The 15293-nt window shown below is 38.8% G+C and overlaps 1 protein-coding gene across 1 annotated transcript in view; it reads right to left on the bottom strand.

The window, feature by feature from the left end:
* Positions 1 to 11238, bottom strand: part of pafah1b1a (platelet-activating factor acetylhydrolase 1b, regulatory subunit 1a) — a 30598-nt gene extending 19360 nt beyond the window's left edge. The window contains exons 1-2 of the mRNA XM_041241234.1: positions 11026 to 11238; positions 3937 to 4176 (exon numbers count right to left, since the gene is read on the bottom strand). Coding sequence (XP_041097168.1) covers positions 3937 to 3968 — 32 coding nt within the window. The 5' untranslated portion in view covers positions 3969 to 4176; positions 11026 to 11238. The remainder of the gene's footprint in view (positions 1 to 3936; positions 4177 to 11025) is intronic.
* Positions 11239 to 15293: the final 4055 nt, after the last annotated feature.

Below are 15293 nucleotides of genomic sequence, written 5' to 3'. Positions count from 1 at the left end.
CGAAAATCTAAAAGACTCTCTGCACCTCAGATGTTCACCATTTTCTCTCCAATACAACGACGACTGTTCCAGCCATCGTTAACAGTGATTAATCAAGATGGATACACAGAAAATCCCACTGGAAATGTCCCCTCTTTCCAAGTAGTTACACATGTACAGTTAAAAAAGAAAAAGTGCAAGACAAATCTGGGTGGTGCTTCGGCAGTTGTTTTCACAGTTACAGTCAACCAGCCAGCAGCATAAACTGTATTGAAAAACAGATGCTTTAAATCAGCCATCTAGTTACACATTTCAACAGTAGCCTTGGCTTTATGTTCACATTTGGAAATAATTGCATGCATGTAACTTATTCTGTTTCACTGGCTGGGGCAATGTGTAATTATGTAATTGGATTGTTCGATCACTTCAAAATAATTAGCAGAGTGCCAGATCACTCTGCCAGTGTATTTATATCCAAGTCAACTGGCATCTTCAGTCTGGCCGATGACTACCTAAACCAGTTTGATATATGCATGTATTTCTGGACCAGAGCTCTTTACAGCAAGGACATGTGCAAACAAAAAAACAAAGTCCAAGGGACAAAATGCTAGAAAAATCTACTTGCCCCCTTCCCATCCCACAAAACACACACACAAATAAAACAACTTGGGATTTTGCTTTTTTAAAAGAATGAACACAATCAATTAGTGATTAATAAAAATAAAAAAAATTGCTTCAGGAAATCAAATAAACAAAACTGTCAGTCAGAAAACAAATAGGTAGAATGTTCACCGGAACGCAAGGAGTGGTTTCTAAACTACATCACCCAGAAGAGTGGCGATGACGCTTGGTTAATAAATTTGGGTTTCCTATCTGGCCATTAGATAGAGAAATCATTTTGTTTTGTGGGCGTTTCAGTGGGAGACTGAGGGTACTCTGAGGAGAGTCAGAATCCGGAGAATGTAGCAGTTTAGTAAGAGTGCAATGCTATGGATTGCAATATGAATTGCACACCCCTGGTTCTTACTCTAAAAAAAATCCCTGCCACCTAAAACATACTCATCCCGAGGCTATTTATATAAATTCTAATGAAAACCAGGACATGGGAAGATCCATACTTAATTACAAACCAGATGAGTATTAATTAAACAAACACCGCCCCTCGGCATGTAGCCTATTTTAACCAGTGATCCTCAGTCATCTGTGCATGCTTTGGGTTAAATTTACATGCGAATCACTGGGGATTTTTTATGTTTTGTTTTTGCAGAAGATTCACTATACAATTTTTTATTGTGGTTTATATGTTTATCTATCCAGAGGCAGAATCGTGTCAATAGAAGTAAAAAGGCTACAGACGTGATTTTTTACACAGCCATAATCACAAGAACATACAGTAATACAAACAGAATAAAAACAAGGTTGGGTCAATTCCTGGTTTTCAATTCCAATTCCTTTTAAAAATCAATTGGCAATTCTGATTCTCTTTTAATCAATTCCAACACATCATTGCAATTAGCAGTATTCTGTTCAAACAAGCAGCTCTCGGTGGCACAAATTCATTTAAAATCGAAGTCACTGTTTTGAAGTCAATAAATGAGCTTCAAAATGATCTCAAATATAAATTCCTTCAAAAGGAATTAACAAGCACATCCACCACATGTAAAAACTAACATGTGAAACACATTCAGTGCTGAAACGCAATGCTGCTATTTCCTGCCCTTAAACCCTTTCCAGGAATATTCAATCACATAAAGAAAATCTGACACACTCAGTTTTAGCATTATACTGCATCTTGAAGGGAACAAAAACATTGAACTATCAACTGAATGGGCACATGTACATCAAAACACAAGTATTCACTGCTGCATAGGACTATTCTGTATGTAGATGTCTTTTGAGAATCATACTTCATATGTGCACACACGTTATATTCATTTGCTCATTAGTTGCAAAGTCCATTTCAGGACTTACAAGTTGTTTAGAATAGCAATAAAGATCAAAGGGCAGTGCAAAGTTGTCTGACAAAAGCCACAGGAGCATTGATTCAGTCATAAAGATGGACTTAATGCATAGTATAAAGGACATGAAGTAGATCTGAATTGCTGACTAATGTGTTAATGAACATGGTACGTAGGGCATTGGTGAGGTTTCTGAAATGAGATCAGGGTGCCGATTAATCTTTAATAGATGATGGGATCTTTTTATCTGACAAGTTAAAAAACACACACTTCCATTTGGATTTATTGTGGCTAATTTAATTATATGTAAGAACAGAAATAAAACACACAGAAATCAATATTAAGCTGAAAAATGAAACTGTTATTCACACTGAATTGCAACGCAATAACCAAAATCAATAAATAGATTTTGATCTCCGTCAAGATCTCTACTTTAGTTCCTTGGCTATAAATGCAAGGAATTACACAGAAGTAAACATTAAAGACCGGCTCTAAAGCCATCTGAGGCTGAGACTATCCTGGAATAATTGGCCAGTGTCATTTAGTCAGACACACTGTGCAACAGACAAAAGGGTAAAATGGAGCCACTGTATCCTTAAACGTCACACAAAAAATTCCCCCTTTAAAAGCAGAAGAAAGCTTCATCTCATGAGCCAAAACGAATCAGCTTTCAGAACTTTGCCTATTCAGCCCAGACATCTGAAAAATATATAGAGGTGCAACGTGTTACTGGAGTGTGCCAACTCATGCTCACATCTTACCAATATAATCCTCAAATGTAAAAATTTTCTGCAGCAAGTAATCTTACCTTCTGCAAACTGCCAACGGTCATTAAGACAATGAAGGGGCTCATTTAAATCTCTCTTAATGATTTAAAAGGTTTAATTACTGAATTAACTGGCTTCCTAATTTTTCAGAGGGAGGAATTATTCTTGTAGAAAAGAAAGGCAATGCAGTTTTTGGTGTTTTGTGAAATGAATGGTGTTCGAGAATTCACTGGGTTTAACATATGGATGGTGACATTGCCTCCCTATAGGGGAATTTCATGTGATCAGTGGTGTAACCCCTAAGGAACTTGTGGCTTAAATGGGATTTAAAAACTAAAATGATTACACACCAGTATTTGTTTGGATCCTTTGGCAATGCCTTTTTGAGGAGGGAGAATAAAAGGGAGCCCAGCGAGAGAGAGCAGCCCCCGAATATCATTTAAAAAAAATACAATTTAAACCCAAAAAAATAATAATCTGAGTGATAAGGCATAGATTGGTAGCTGCTAGATCACAGGCAACTCTGGTCGATAAAGAACAGAATGGGTTTCGTTACTAGAGACACACAGGAGCAACAGACTTGGTAATAGACTTCCCTACAGCGAGAAGCAGTATTCTTATCAAGAAAGCCATAGGACAGAGCCTGAAATTCAACTTGAACTTGCCTGAGGAAAGTGAACATCAGGATTCAAAAGCCTGCAGCTGACAGCTAGCGCGGGGATTGGGTGTCGAGCTTATTTTCAGTCCATTTCAAAATACAGTACCTTTACAGTTAAAACTACAAAATCCCCTGTGTACAAGTTATTATTGATTCAAGCCCTGGGGGTCAATCTCTAACCCCCTTATCCGTTTTCTGGTGTGCAAGACATGACATTCTCTTTAATGCAAAATAAGTCTCTATCAGACTATGCATTTGATTGTAACAATTACAACTAAGCCTAACAATATTTAGGCAGAATTAAATATGAAAAGCAGGAGTCATGAATATCAGTTACCTGTCAATGCTACGTTTGATCATTTTCACATTTGGATTTCAGATTTCTAATTATACACCATTAGTAAGATGTTGTAGTAAAGGTCATTTTAAAAATCTATACACATGGTCATATATGCAGATAGGGCCACTACATTCCTTCTTTTAAAACAGATTCTACCGCAGCTCATTCAGAATGACATTTCACAGACCCTTCCCAGAAAACCAAGATGATGAGAGGTAAAAGTGGAAAACTTACAGTTCATCTCGTTGTCTTTGCGACAGCACCATGGTGGCTGTGATGTCAAGTCAAGGCTCTACAGAGGCTGCTGTCTCCCTCACAGGAGATCAGAGAGAAATCCAACACAAACTCCGGCTCACAGAGAGATCCTCCAGACAGTGGCTCGAGGAAAACACAAAACGCTTCTCCACAATCCCAACACCAGGTACAAGATTCATAGACAGCCTGCAGACATTCACCACCCGATGTTCATTTCATCTGAAAAGAAAGAAAGGGCATTCAGGTATAAGAATGTGGCAATGAAGATCAGTGAAAATACATCCTTCAAACAAGGCAGCTTTAAAAGAATTGTGGCCATGCAGTCTAGAGTAATCTAAACACATTAGGAACGTGCCCCCCTCCTGGCCCTGGCACCAGAGCTGGATCATTTTAGATTGTGGAACAAACTATGCACATTTCCTTTTCAGAAATCTTACACATTTCTAATGCTTCTGATTTATAGTCACCAACAACCGTTTCAACATAAAAACAGAGTACAAAATACGGAAACTACTACATTTTCGAAAATGTTATCAAGACCCAAGTAATGGCTTATATTTATTCAGTTTGAAACATTTAAGACATCAGTTTAAAATCTGAGATAGACAGAAACCCATTCTTTCTTCTGTTCCTCATTTGTTCCATTTTGCTTTCATGCACTTTACAAACCAGCTGTCACTTGAAAGGAATGCCTATCACAATTGAAATGCTACAGGGTTTGATTAGAAGTGTCTGATGAAAACTGATGAATGCAAAGACATCAAATGTATACCACGTTAGCCAACTCTGATGTTGAACACATTCATTTTTCACAAAAAGTTGCTTAGGTGCTTGGAAATTAATTTAGCAGAGCCATTTGCCTATCAAACTGTCGTCTCTATCTACACAACTGAAGTGCTGTCAGCCAAGTTAAGAATGAACAAAAGGCACTGTGGCATTAGGACCATTTTTGTCAGTGAACTACAATTCATGATGTGTTAAAGCCAGTCGATGGGACATCTGCATGGCAGCAAGTGTGTTGTCTAGCAAAGGACCTGTACCAATTCTTCAGTTTTATCCACTTGGCATTGTAAACAGTGATCTTTCTGTCTCCAAGAACTGCTTTACCAAATCTTTACAGTTGATGTTGGGAGGGGAAAAATAAATCAAGTGAAATTAGAATTTTACTTCCAGTATCAGAAGTGGACTAAAGACCTTCAACTAGTGACACCAGTATAGGGATCAGATCAACATGCAACGAAACGACCTTTGAGCACTGACATCACTGCAATGTAAAACACTAAAATGCACTACTGACAGTTTTATTTACTTTTGTATTTATCCAAAAGCAGAAAACAATGATAGTGTGTTATGGCAGGCAGCAAACAGAATTACTTTCTAAATAATTCTAGCCTTCCTACACAGTAATTTGCTGCTTCAATTCATGATTACACAATACAGCAACAAAAGTCGATCAGTAGCTGACAATTCCACTGTCCGAGATACCAACCAAGTTTAACTGGGCTGGACTTTGTCATGGAAACAGTGCGTTTGCAACAGTAAATAACAGTGGCACTTACAATGGCATTTTTAGAACAAGCCAACTAAGGCCATGCCAATGACAGAATGTGTGCCAAGCCTACTGCAGTAAAGTCGGATATGTTTTCAGGCCATTTCCAAGGTGTTTGACTGACCAAAGAAACACTCGCTTTCTGTCTCGTACCCTAACTGTTGAGGAGAGACCAGCTCTTTTTGCTATTTACACCAGGCAAACGTACATCAGTCACGACACAAACAGACCTTCCTCTCACTGAGCTGCATGACTCAAGCTAATTCAAGCCACAGCAATATGCAGACAGAGTTACACATGGCTTATTTATCGTGGATAAACATAAATCAAGACTGTCTGCTAGTAGAATAAAAAACAAAAGGAAGCAACATGAAGTACAGCATGTTCCTTTCCAGCTGCATTCTTTTACTGCTGGGTTCTCAATTACTTTCTTGTGCCATCATTCTCTAGAAAGCTTTCCAAACCTTATCTATAGCATACACCTAGTTATACAGCAGTTTATTTAAAATGAGGGTGGAATGCTTTTACAAAAAGGAACTTTTCCAGTGCAGATTCAGGTTTTTGAACGTTCAGCAGAGATTTCCACTTTCAACCGTGAAGCAGCAACACACTGTGAACTGACACACTTCTGCAAGCAAAACTGAAATGGACATTCAGAAAAATTTAGTTGACAGCAAGCGCTTCAGAAAATGCAAAAGCCTGGCATTAGGCTGGTTCAACCACACTTTGACATCTCTTTATATACTATGAGCAATAAACTGATTTGGAAACAAACTAATGGATAAACACACCACCATGTGTTCAACTACTATGAGAATTCACTCTTACTACGATGATCTTAATAATGATGGCTAGATCAGTTATGCCTCCATTTTGTATTACAGGGGAATACACAGTACTGGTAAACTAAATATATTTGCAAACCAATTACAAACAGTCTCAGTTCAATTGAGCAAGGTAGCCAGTAATCGTGCATTCAGGCAGCGAAATTCCACCTGCTGCCTAATTATGAACGCAATAGATTGTCAAAATTGATTTCACATAATATAATCACATTAATCAATCAGTTTAGTAACACACAATACCTATTCACTGCTGCAAAAAGGACACTTAATTTTGTAATGTATCTTCTAGTTTCATTTCTCTATTGTTTCAAATTCTGATATTGTAATTCTATAGTTTGACTATGTATAGCGCATATGAAGACTTACTGTTAATACCACCATAGAATCTAAACCTGCCTTGATAACCAGGAATTTGACAAATAGACCCCAGACAGAGGTCTTAATGTGATGATAACACACATTGTGCTTATCATAAAGGATAGGATTGGTTACTTGGAGAAGGGATTGGTCTCTTGTCTAAAGCTCATACAAGGTGGCGTAATAAGCTAGGGGGCAATAAATATTTCATTCGAGCAGGGTCTGAAGTTCATTTCAGTTTGGATTCAGCAACGGATAACCAATCCTTCTTGTGTTCTACAGTACAGCAGAAGCAGCCAAACCATTTACTAACACTTTCAATAACTCTCCACAGACAGTCCGTCCCTTTGGAGAATGCTTAAAATACCAGACTATCGTCAGCAGGCTAAGCAAACTGTTAACAGTCACATGCACTGCTAGACTGAAAGAGACACGGTTCCGCTGGAGGACAGGGGGAGAGATTAGGCACCAACTTGTATAGAAACACTTAAATATGAGATTAAAACTTAACCTGTTAAGAGCAGTTCTTTCACCAAGGGCCAGCATTTAGGTAGAAAACAGTTGCGAATGCATTCAGCATGGATCGGTTGGATGATTCCTGACTATTTTAAGGTAGGCTTATGTGTTATTTTTAGTTTGAGAGTTCATTGCTTTGGCGCAAATTATAATGAATGTTGTCATGGCATTACATCATTATATTTGGATACTTGCAAGTTAAAAAGTTCTGTTATTTTATCAAAGGATCATTCAAGTCTTTAGAAATTCTTCCCAGACCAAACAATAAAACATGGAATGAATGGACAATACATTGCCTGTTTACAGTATATATCCTTTTATAAAGCACTCCGTATTGTATTGCACAGGCATCTCTATTTAGTTTACCTAGTGACAACTGTAGGACAGGGATGTAAGTACATCTCAGTGGTAGGCAAAGTTAGAAACTCAACCACCAATCCAGGCTTTCAGAACTACCCTCACAGCAATCAGACCTCATACTTTCTATTGCTTTGAAACTGCAAAACAGCTTATTCATGAAGTGATAAGTGTGGTCAGTTGAGAGCCAATTTAGAGGGGATTCCACTGCTCAAATTCTTTTCTCATTCGTTTCAATAATATACCACAGAAATACTGCTTCATTCCTTAAGATGCTATGGTTCTGTAAAAATGTTATGTAAAATACACAGTGCAAAGCACATGTGAAAGGTATTGCCAGGAATTGGAAAAACCAAGTGTCACAACACTAACTTGAACAATAGCCTTCCGGATAACAGTCCACTTCAGAGAAGTGAGAAATACGTACCAAGCAGCCAATGGAATGGCCAAGTGGCCCATCAACCACAAACAGTCAGATGTCGGATTCACTTTCAAGAGGTTAAGTGAAATTAGACAGATGGCATATGAATGAGTTTCATAAAAAAAAAAAAAAGTATTTTACTTCCAATTTCTAAATTCATGTCTTAGCAGTTTCTGTCATTAAACCAATTCATTTTGGTTTATTCAAAAAGGCTTAATTATGAGAAAACTGAAGGGAGGGAAGCAAAGTGAGAAATGGTGCTGCATTTCATCTGGGATATACATTGCTGCAGGATGATAAATCATTTCCACTAGTGAGTTTTCTTGAATATATAAACATTTCCCATAGTGACCTCGGCAGACTGCTATACCATTTTACATGCATAAATAAACTGATAAAAACAATTAAGATGAGCTTAATAATCCTTATGTCCTTGAAACAACTTCATTAGCAGCAACATTATCAACTCTGTGGATAAAGTGATCAGGATGTATCTGGTAATACAGAAACCACCAGAATTCTCACTCATTGTCAAGAACCGTTTGTAATTTTATTTTGGAGGCCATTTACTATTCTTCCACAATTTAGCCTTTTGTTTTCTGGAAAGCAGTTTTTTTTTTTTTTTTTTTTTTTTTTTTTTTTTTACATGACTTTTGACAAAATTACTGCAGGGGCACAAGCTTGTTGCCTGCAACTGTTCTGCTATGAAGCACAGTTACACTATTGCAGCAGTAGAAGGTTATGAGTCAGCTAAAAGCTCTGTTACACATACAGCCAAAATGAAATACTGTACTGTACTAGGGATTGCATTGTTTTTTTAGGCCAAGACAAATGAAATAGAATGTCCCATTTTCACCAAGGTAACGCTTTGTAAAATACATATGGGGCACCCCTGGGTTTGTGTTGGTGCCTCTGACACAATAAGGCATCACACAAGTCTTGCACTATATTACTCAATTAAAAAACACTGAATAATTGCCCATTCACGTTTAGAATTTCCCCTTATAGTGCAGTTTTTAGATGAAACACTTGGGGTTTCCAAATAGAATTAACAAAATCCGACCACAAAAAAATATATATCTCCAATATTAAGTAACACTCTGAATCTAGTAAACAACCCGATCCCTTTCTGTTGCATCAGCTGCTGCCTGATCACACCTAACAACTCAAGGATAACGGCGCAAGCACATTGTCGCAAAATAACAAACCAATCCCAATGACCTCGTGTACTTCCAGCTACTGTTTACCCGGGATCCTGGATGTATGTGTACAAAAACTAACCCGAACTGTAACACAATGCAGCGTGTCACTTTTCACAGCAAGGCGTTTCAACTGCGGTAAAAACGAGGGAGCATTCTGCCCCTGCTCGCCCCCTCCTTCCATTCCGTACCTCCTTGCTCCACCCAGATCTGACAGAAGACCTCATGAGGGCCGCTATGTGAGATCATGCCGATTTCAATCCAGCAAATCGCATTTGAAAAATGGACTGACCCAACGAAACGGGCGTTTTTTTTTCTCCCTCTCTCACTCATTCGGCTTCTTGCTTTATGTCTGCTGCTTTCCCCACCCTGTCCCTGCACAGCAGTGACGGTCCCTCTGAGCAGCATACTCTATTAAAAAATACATCTTCAAGACACCTCGACCCTAATATTACAAATTAGCGTTTATCTGCAATACAACGTGTGAAACCTTCGAGTATTTCAGATAGAAAAATTGGTTCAGTTTCTTATCTAAGCAAATGTAGGATGCAAGTCTATTTTATTCACGAGAATTAAAATAGGATTGTGTAATTTGATATGTCAGATAACCAAAAAGGTGCACACATTCAACAGCAGGTATAACGCGCAGACAAATATACAAAGTAATCAATACCGATGGAAAACGAGATCTACAAATCCTTGTCGACATTGAGAAAACTCCACCCTTAAAACACATACACCATTAACACTGTAGGAAAATTCATCCAAGCAATGTCAAACCCAACAATGAAAGAATATTTTTTAAAACGAGAAGATCATTTCAAGGTCGGAAATACATAGCAAAACCCACTATTCTAAACCAAAGTCAATTTTTAACCCGATCTGCAAGTCATTCACATGGCTGTGTAACAGGTTTATCATGAATCAATTGCAAATTAATTGTGTTACATTGAAAATCAGGAATGCATTAGATTATTGGAAGGTTCATATCTTGTCTTACTAATAATGGTTAATCATGCTGGCTGTTTTGTCATACAGTCGACCTATAACAGACGAACATTTGATGTTTCACTGGATTTGCAAAATACAGACACTTAAACACAGGATGATGTTTTAGTGATAAACCTGATAAATATGTTCGTCTGCTTCAAGCATCTGATTTATGTCTTTCCATTCCATACATGCTAAACCAAAATTACAAGTCAGTTGCAACAGCTATACATTCAATTTGCTACAGGGTTCGTTCACTACGTTTACCAAAGAAATATAACACACAATTAACCTTCTAATTAATTGAACTTTAAATTATAACTTTAGCTTAAATCATAATGCAACCAAAACAACAGACCTGTTATGTGTTAAAAAATACCAGCACTCAATATTGAAGTGCACTGTAGAAACATATTTATAAGACTACATCTAACTTCAGATGGTAATAGTTATGAACCACAAAAACAGAAAAAAAAATACTTCAGCTGTCATAAAAATAACACCTCTCACCCCATACCTACTTAGCTGCCTTACCGGCATCATTATTATAATCCCAGATTTAAATAAAACAATACCGCTCCCAAAACGAATTACATTCTTAACACGTTTGATCACGGCTGCTGTAAACTGTTTATCTCTTGTTTTAAGTGACTATTTTTCATTTTGTTTGCCTTTGGTGCTGCTCCAACGGCCTGGCCGCCATTTTGAGACACAGACGGAAAGGAGGCGCAAAAAAAAAAAGAAAAAAAAAAATTACAGCCACATCGTCATTTTATCAAACTCGCTTTCTTACGAACAAAACCGTCCGTTTGCCCCGAACCGGGTCACCCTTACCCTAAAGAATTTCCTCTGTCTCCTGAGACGGGTGTGGCTCTCATACAGCGCGGCTGAGCGGGTAATTTGTCGGTCTAAGTTACGGGGTTTGGGTCTCTCTAGCTCGGTCTATCTCCGCGTCTCTCTCCGCCGATCCTTGTTTTCTGAACCGCATTCGCCTTCGCGACCGAAACGCGCGCACGGGCTCGGGCTCGCCTACAGCCTGTCCGTCGGACGCGCGCACGCCTCTCAAACCGCAGCTCGCCTTCCATCCAGTGTAGCTTTTTTTTTTTTTTTTTTTTTTTTTAATCGAGAACGCCCATTCGCGGGCACACGCACCCCTCTCTCGTTCACGCCCCCGAGCGCGGTCACATCGTCCAGACGTCATCCACACCGCCTTGCTCCGTTTGCGCAGGAGTGATAATCCTGGGTGTGGAAGCGCGGTTCCACACGGTGATTTAAAGCGAGCGGCGCTGAAGGGTGTATGTATCGGGGTCAGCGTTTGTATTGTATATAGCATGTTGTGTGTATACCAGCACAGTATAGCCACACGAAGAGGCAGCGCCCGCCCGCATTGTCAGTAGTCATTTGCTGATTTGAAAATATACAGGCTGGAGAAAAGGCTTGTTTTGAAAAGGACCTGCCTGACAGCTGCAATGTAATGCCACAAAACGAGCTGTGAACTGTTTGTCAACCTAATTTACCCAAAGGCTTGCAAGGGTGTCACAACTCTTTAGCCCCACTTGCTCTGTGTCGTTTTAAGTGCTGCAATGATATCTTAACATGGGTGAGAAGAAAGTATATCAGCAATGCTTGGCAGGTTGTGGGCTAATCCGTGGTCTTGAGGTTTGGTTCTTCCCTGACCTGTCCCCACCTCTAAAGTAGATGTCTGGGCTCTGAAAGCTGATCAGCCCTATAAAGCGCTACCTTCAATGAGAGCATGCCACCCTTAGTGTAATGCAGTTGCTGTAGGAGCTGGTACGGTATGAACTACACACTTGGACTCATGGTCAGAATGCAAGCCAGTTGAGAAAGCCTTTGTAAATAAACGACAACATGTGTTTCTTACCTGGATCCAAAATAATATTTTTACATTAAAGAATGTAAACTGGTTTTTAAATCATTAACGATGAAGCTTGTGGTTGTGTCAATTGCTCTAGATGGCTTTGGATCACTAAATTGGATTTTTTTTTTTACTGACAAATAGACACGCCTTGCATGTACCGTTAGAGATGTTGTTTTTCATAACCTACACAAAGGGTCCTTTTTATTGATCTGTTCAGATCTGCCTCTCTAGGTCAACTGAATAGACTCCTTTCTGGTAGCACGCTGCCAATGGCTATAAACTCTGTTTGGGTTCTGCCACAACAACAGTTTAGTGTTTTGTATATTTAGGCTTAGTTGTTTTTTTTTTTTAATTTGTATTCTAGGATAGCAATGAGACTCCCATTGCATAGCAGTTTGATCCCTGCCTGGTTTTACTATGAGTTTAATAAGACACACCTGAGCTTGTTACCCAGAGACTGTGTCTAATCAAGCTCGTATTGAAATCCGGACTATTTAAAATAACCAGATGTTTTATTTTGTTAACTGTTGGGTCCACACAGCCACAGCTATCTTCTGTACCTGCAGCAAGGCTAAAGGGTTGTAATATCTTGCTGGCTGTTGCAGGTGCATAGATGCATCTGTGTTGAGTCATTCAGCTCTCTGTAGTCAGACCTCTGCAGTTATTCACGCATCCACTGAAAAGAACCTGACAGATACACTTGCTAGCCTGTGCGGTTTATATGCTGTGCTTTACTGTCGTTGATTTGTGGGGTTTTGCACTGAATTTCAATCTCTGTAAACCGAAGGAAGCTCAAAGCCACTAAAGGAAGATTTGGGGAAAATGATAAGAAATACATATTGGAGCAACAGAGCCGAGGATCACTCAGAAAGATGCCAAACACCTTAAGATGCATTTAAACGAAAAACATGTGAAACTGCTTACTCTTTTAATATTGCCTTTAAACAAAATTTCCCCCTCCCTTTCCCCTTCTCCAACCCCCCAGCACTGCATTGTACAGCACAGCGGGTCTTCTCTAGTGGACATCCATCCAAAACCATGAGCAACTCCTCTTAGCTTCTGATGGGATCTGGTGAGTGGAGAACACAGGGTGGTGTAGCTTCAGGCTACAGAATACATTTCAATCACAGATGTATCATTGATCATTGTACAATAGCTACATGAAACCTGTTAAATATTAATGAATGCTGAATGTATTTTTTAATTATTGAAACGGGTCCTGTTTATTAATCTTTAGAAGCCATTAGCCCCCAGTGTACTCTAAGGTTGCTTAGAACGCTCTTCACAAGTCAATAGCTTGCTTGTTGAAATTTTGCAGCCTGTAATAAAGTTTATAATAAGGCATGAAGCAAATCTCTGGCTCCCTTCTCTGTGAGTGGGAATAGAAAATGCCTCTAATAAGCAGCTAAGCCTTGGCAGCTTCATAAGTACCACAGAAAACAAGAGGTCTGATATTATTAGCTATGAGCTGGACTGGCATTGGATTAGAGTCCGGAGATGCATTCAGAAACCAGCTATCGATCTGTGGTACTGCAGGACAAGCATGTGTCTGGGTGAAAGCATTCCCAAATAAAAGGGTACAGAAGGACTAAATGTGGGTTTCTCTCCTGTTTCATCTGCAGTATCTTTGCATTATCCCAGCTTCTCCTAGCTGTTAGTGCTTTAACCATTTGATTGAACCATTTCCTTCAGAACTAATCTTTTATATATGCATATACGCCAACGCCACCTGCTGGAAATGTAATGAATAGCAGCATTCTGGAATTACTGCTAAATGCCGCACCTTCTAATCCAAAAAATAAATAAATACAATTTGAAAAAAGTTTTTTTTGTATTTTTTGATCTAGGTGCCTGAAATGAGGCTAATTTGTTATTACCCACTCCTTGATCTTATGTACAATATTCCTTGCCTATTCACTTGGCTTTATTAATGTAAGTGCAGCAGTCTGGTTTGCATTGTTAATGTAATTATTCTTGTGCTCTGTTTTGAAAAAAAAAAAATTAACATGTTGATAATAAAGGGATCTTGAACCTAAAATAATAACTAGTCACATTCCCAGGGTAGCTCGGAGACACCATTTTTAATTTACAATTGTAGTTATTTATATGCAGCTCTGTCTTTGTTTTTGCCTCAAGGAGATTTCCCATCCTGCTCTACCAATAACTATTACAAATCACACATGGAACAAAGTATGCTCATCAAATCAACTCCCTTTTCCTGCAAACTACATGGGAATGCTGTCTCTTTAAATGCCAGCTGTGCGAAACCCTTGCATAATTCATCCGACACATTCCACAGTCACACTTGCAGAATACTCGTTTCTCAACGTGCTTTAATTAAGAAGCGTCTGCAAATAGAGCACAGAAAGAAAGAGCGGGTCTGGGGTGTTAATTAAAAGTCGTGTAATTAGAAGCAGTTGTCCTTAAATTGCAGAACAAAGGGTCTAGATACATATTATACCCATGCACTGGTGATACAGTATACTGGGCTATTGTATAAATGCAGGCCACCTATATACTATAGCACCAATAATGCACTACACTGTCCTTCGGTATACTGGGACATTCTAGTGGTTTTGGAGGGTATTGTAGTATTTCCTATGAGACATGTTGTATAGTATTTGTTTAGCTGGACATGCTTTTACACATATTGTAGCTTTCCATATTAGACTGCAGTAAATGTTGTACTGTGCAATTTTTATTATATGGTTTTTGCATGTTGATCCATTTTAATCACATTTTATTAGAATGTATTAATATACAATATTCATCAGTACTTATAGAAAATAGCCACTTTTCCTTCTTTTAGGCGTTTGCTCACTGTAAATAAAGCACACTCTTCTGTTCTTAGTTAGGGAGGTATTCTTTATAGAAATGTGTTTAGAATTGGGTTAAGTGTTTGATTATTGCCCTGAAGCCCGGGGGGGAAAAAAAAACAAGAAGAGGGTCTTGCTGTGCAATCCTGGAGACATAGAAAAAGAAACGGTATGGTGTTAATTTAACCAGAAGTAACATGATCTACATTTACATCATATCTGCAGTCAAGGGCTGGCATCTTGTTAAATTTATGAAATATGAAATAACGTCCCGCTGCTAACCTCCTCATGAGGACAGAAAATAAACTGTGTGTAAGTCCCGCCTGTCCTTGCAGTTCCGCCCAATGGTGTGGTGCTCCAGGCGCATGCGCAGACAGCTGCTGTCTTGCAGCGCTGTCCTGCGCGGA

The sequence above is a fragment of the Polyodon spathula genome, unplaced genomic scaffold (genome assembly GCF_017654505.1).
Source record: "Polyodon spathula isolate WHYD16114869_AA unplaced genomic scaffold, ASM1765450v1 scaffolds_764, whole genome shotgun sequence".
NCBI lineage: Eukaryota > Metazoa > Chordata > Actinopteri > Acipenseriformes > Polyodontidae > Polyodon > Polyodon spathula.
This window is presented reverse-complemented; position numbering and strand designations above follow the sequence as displayed.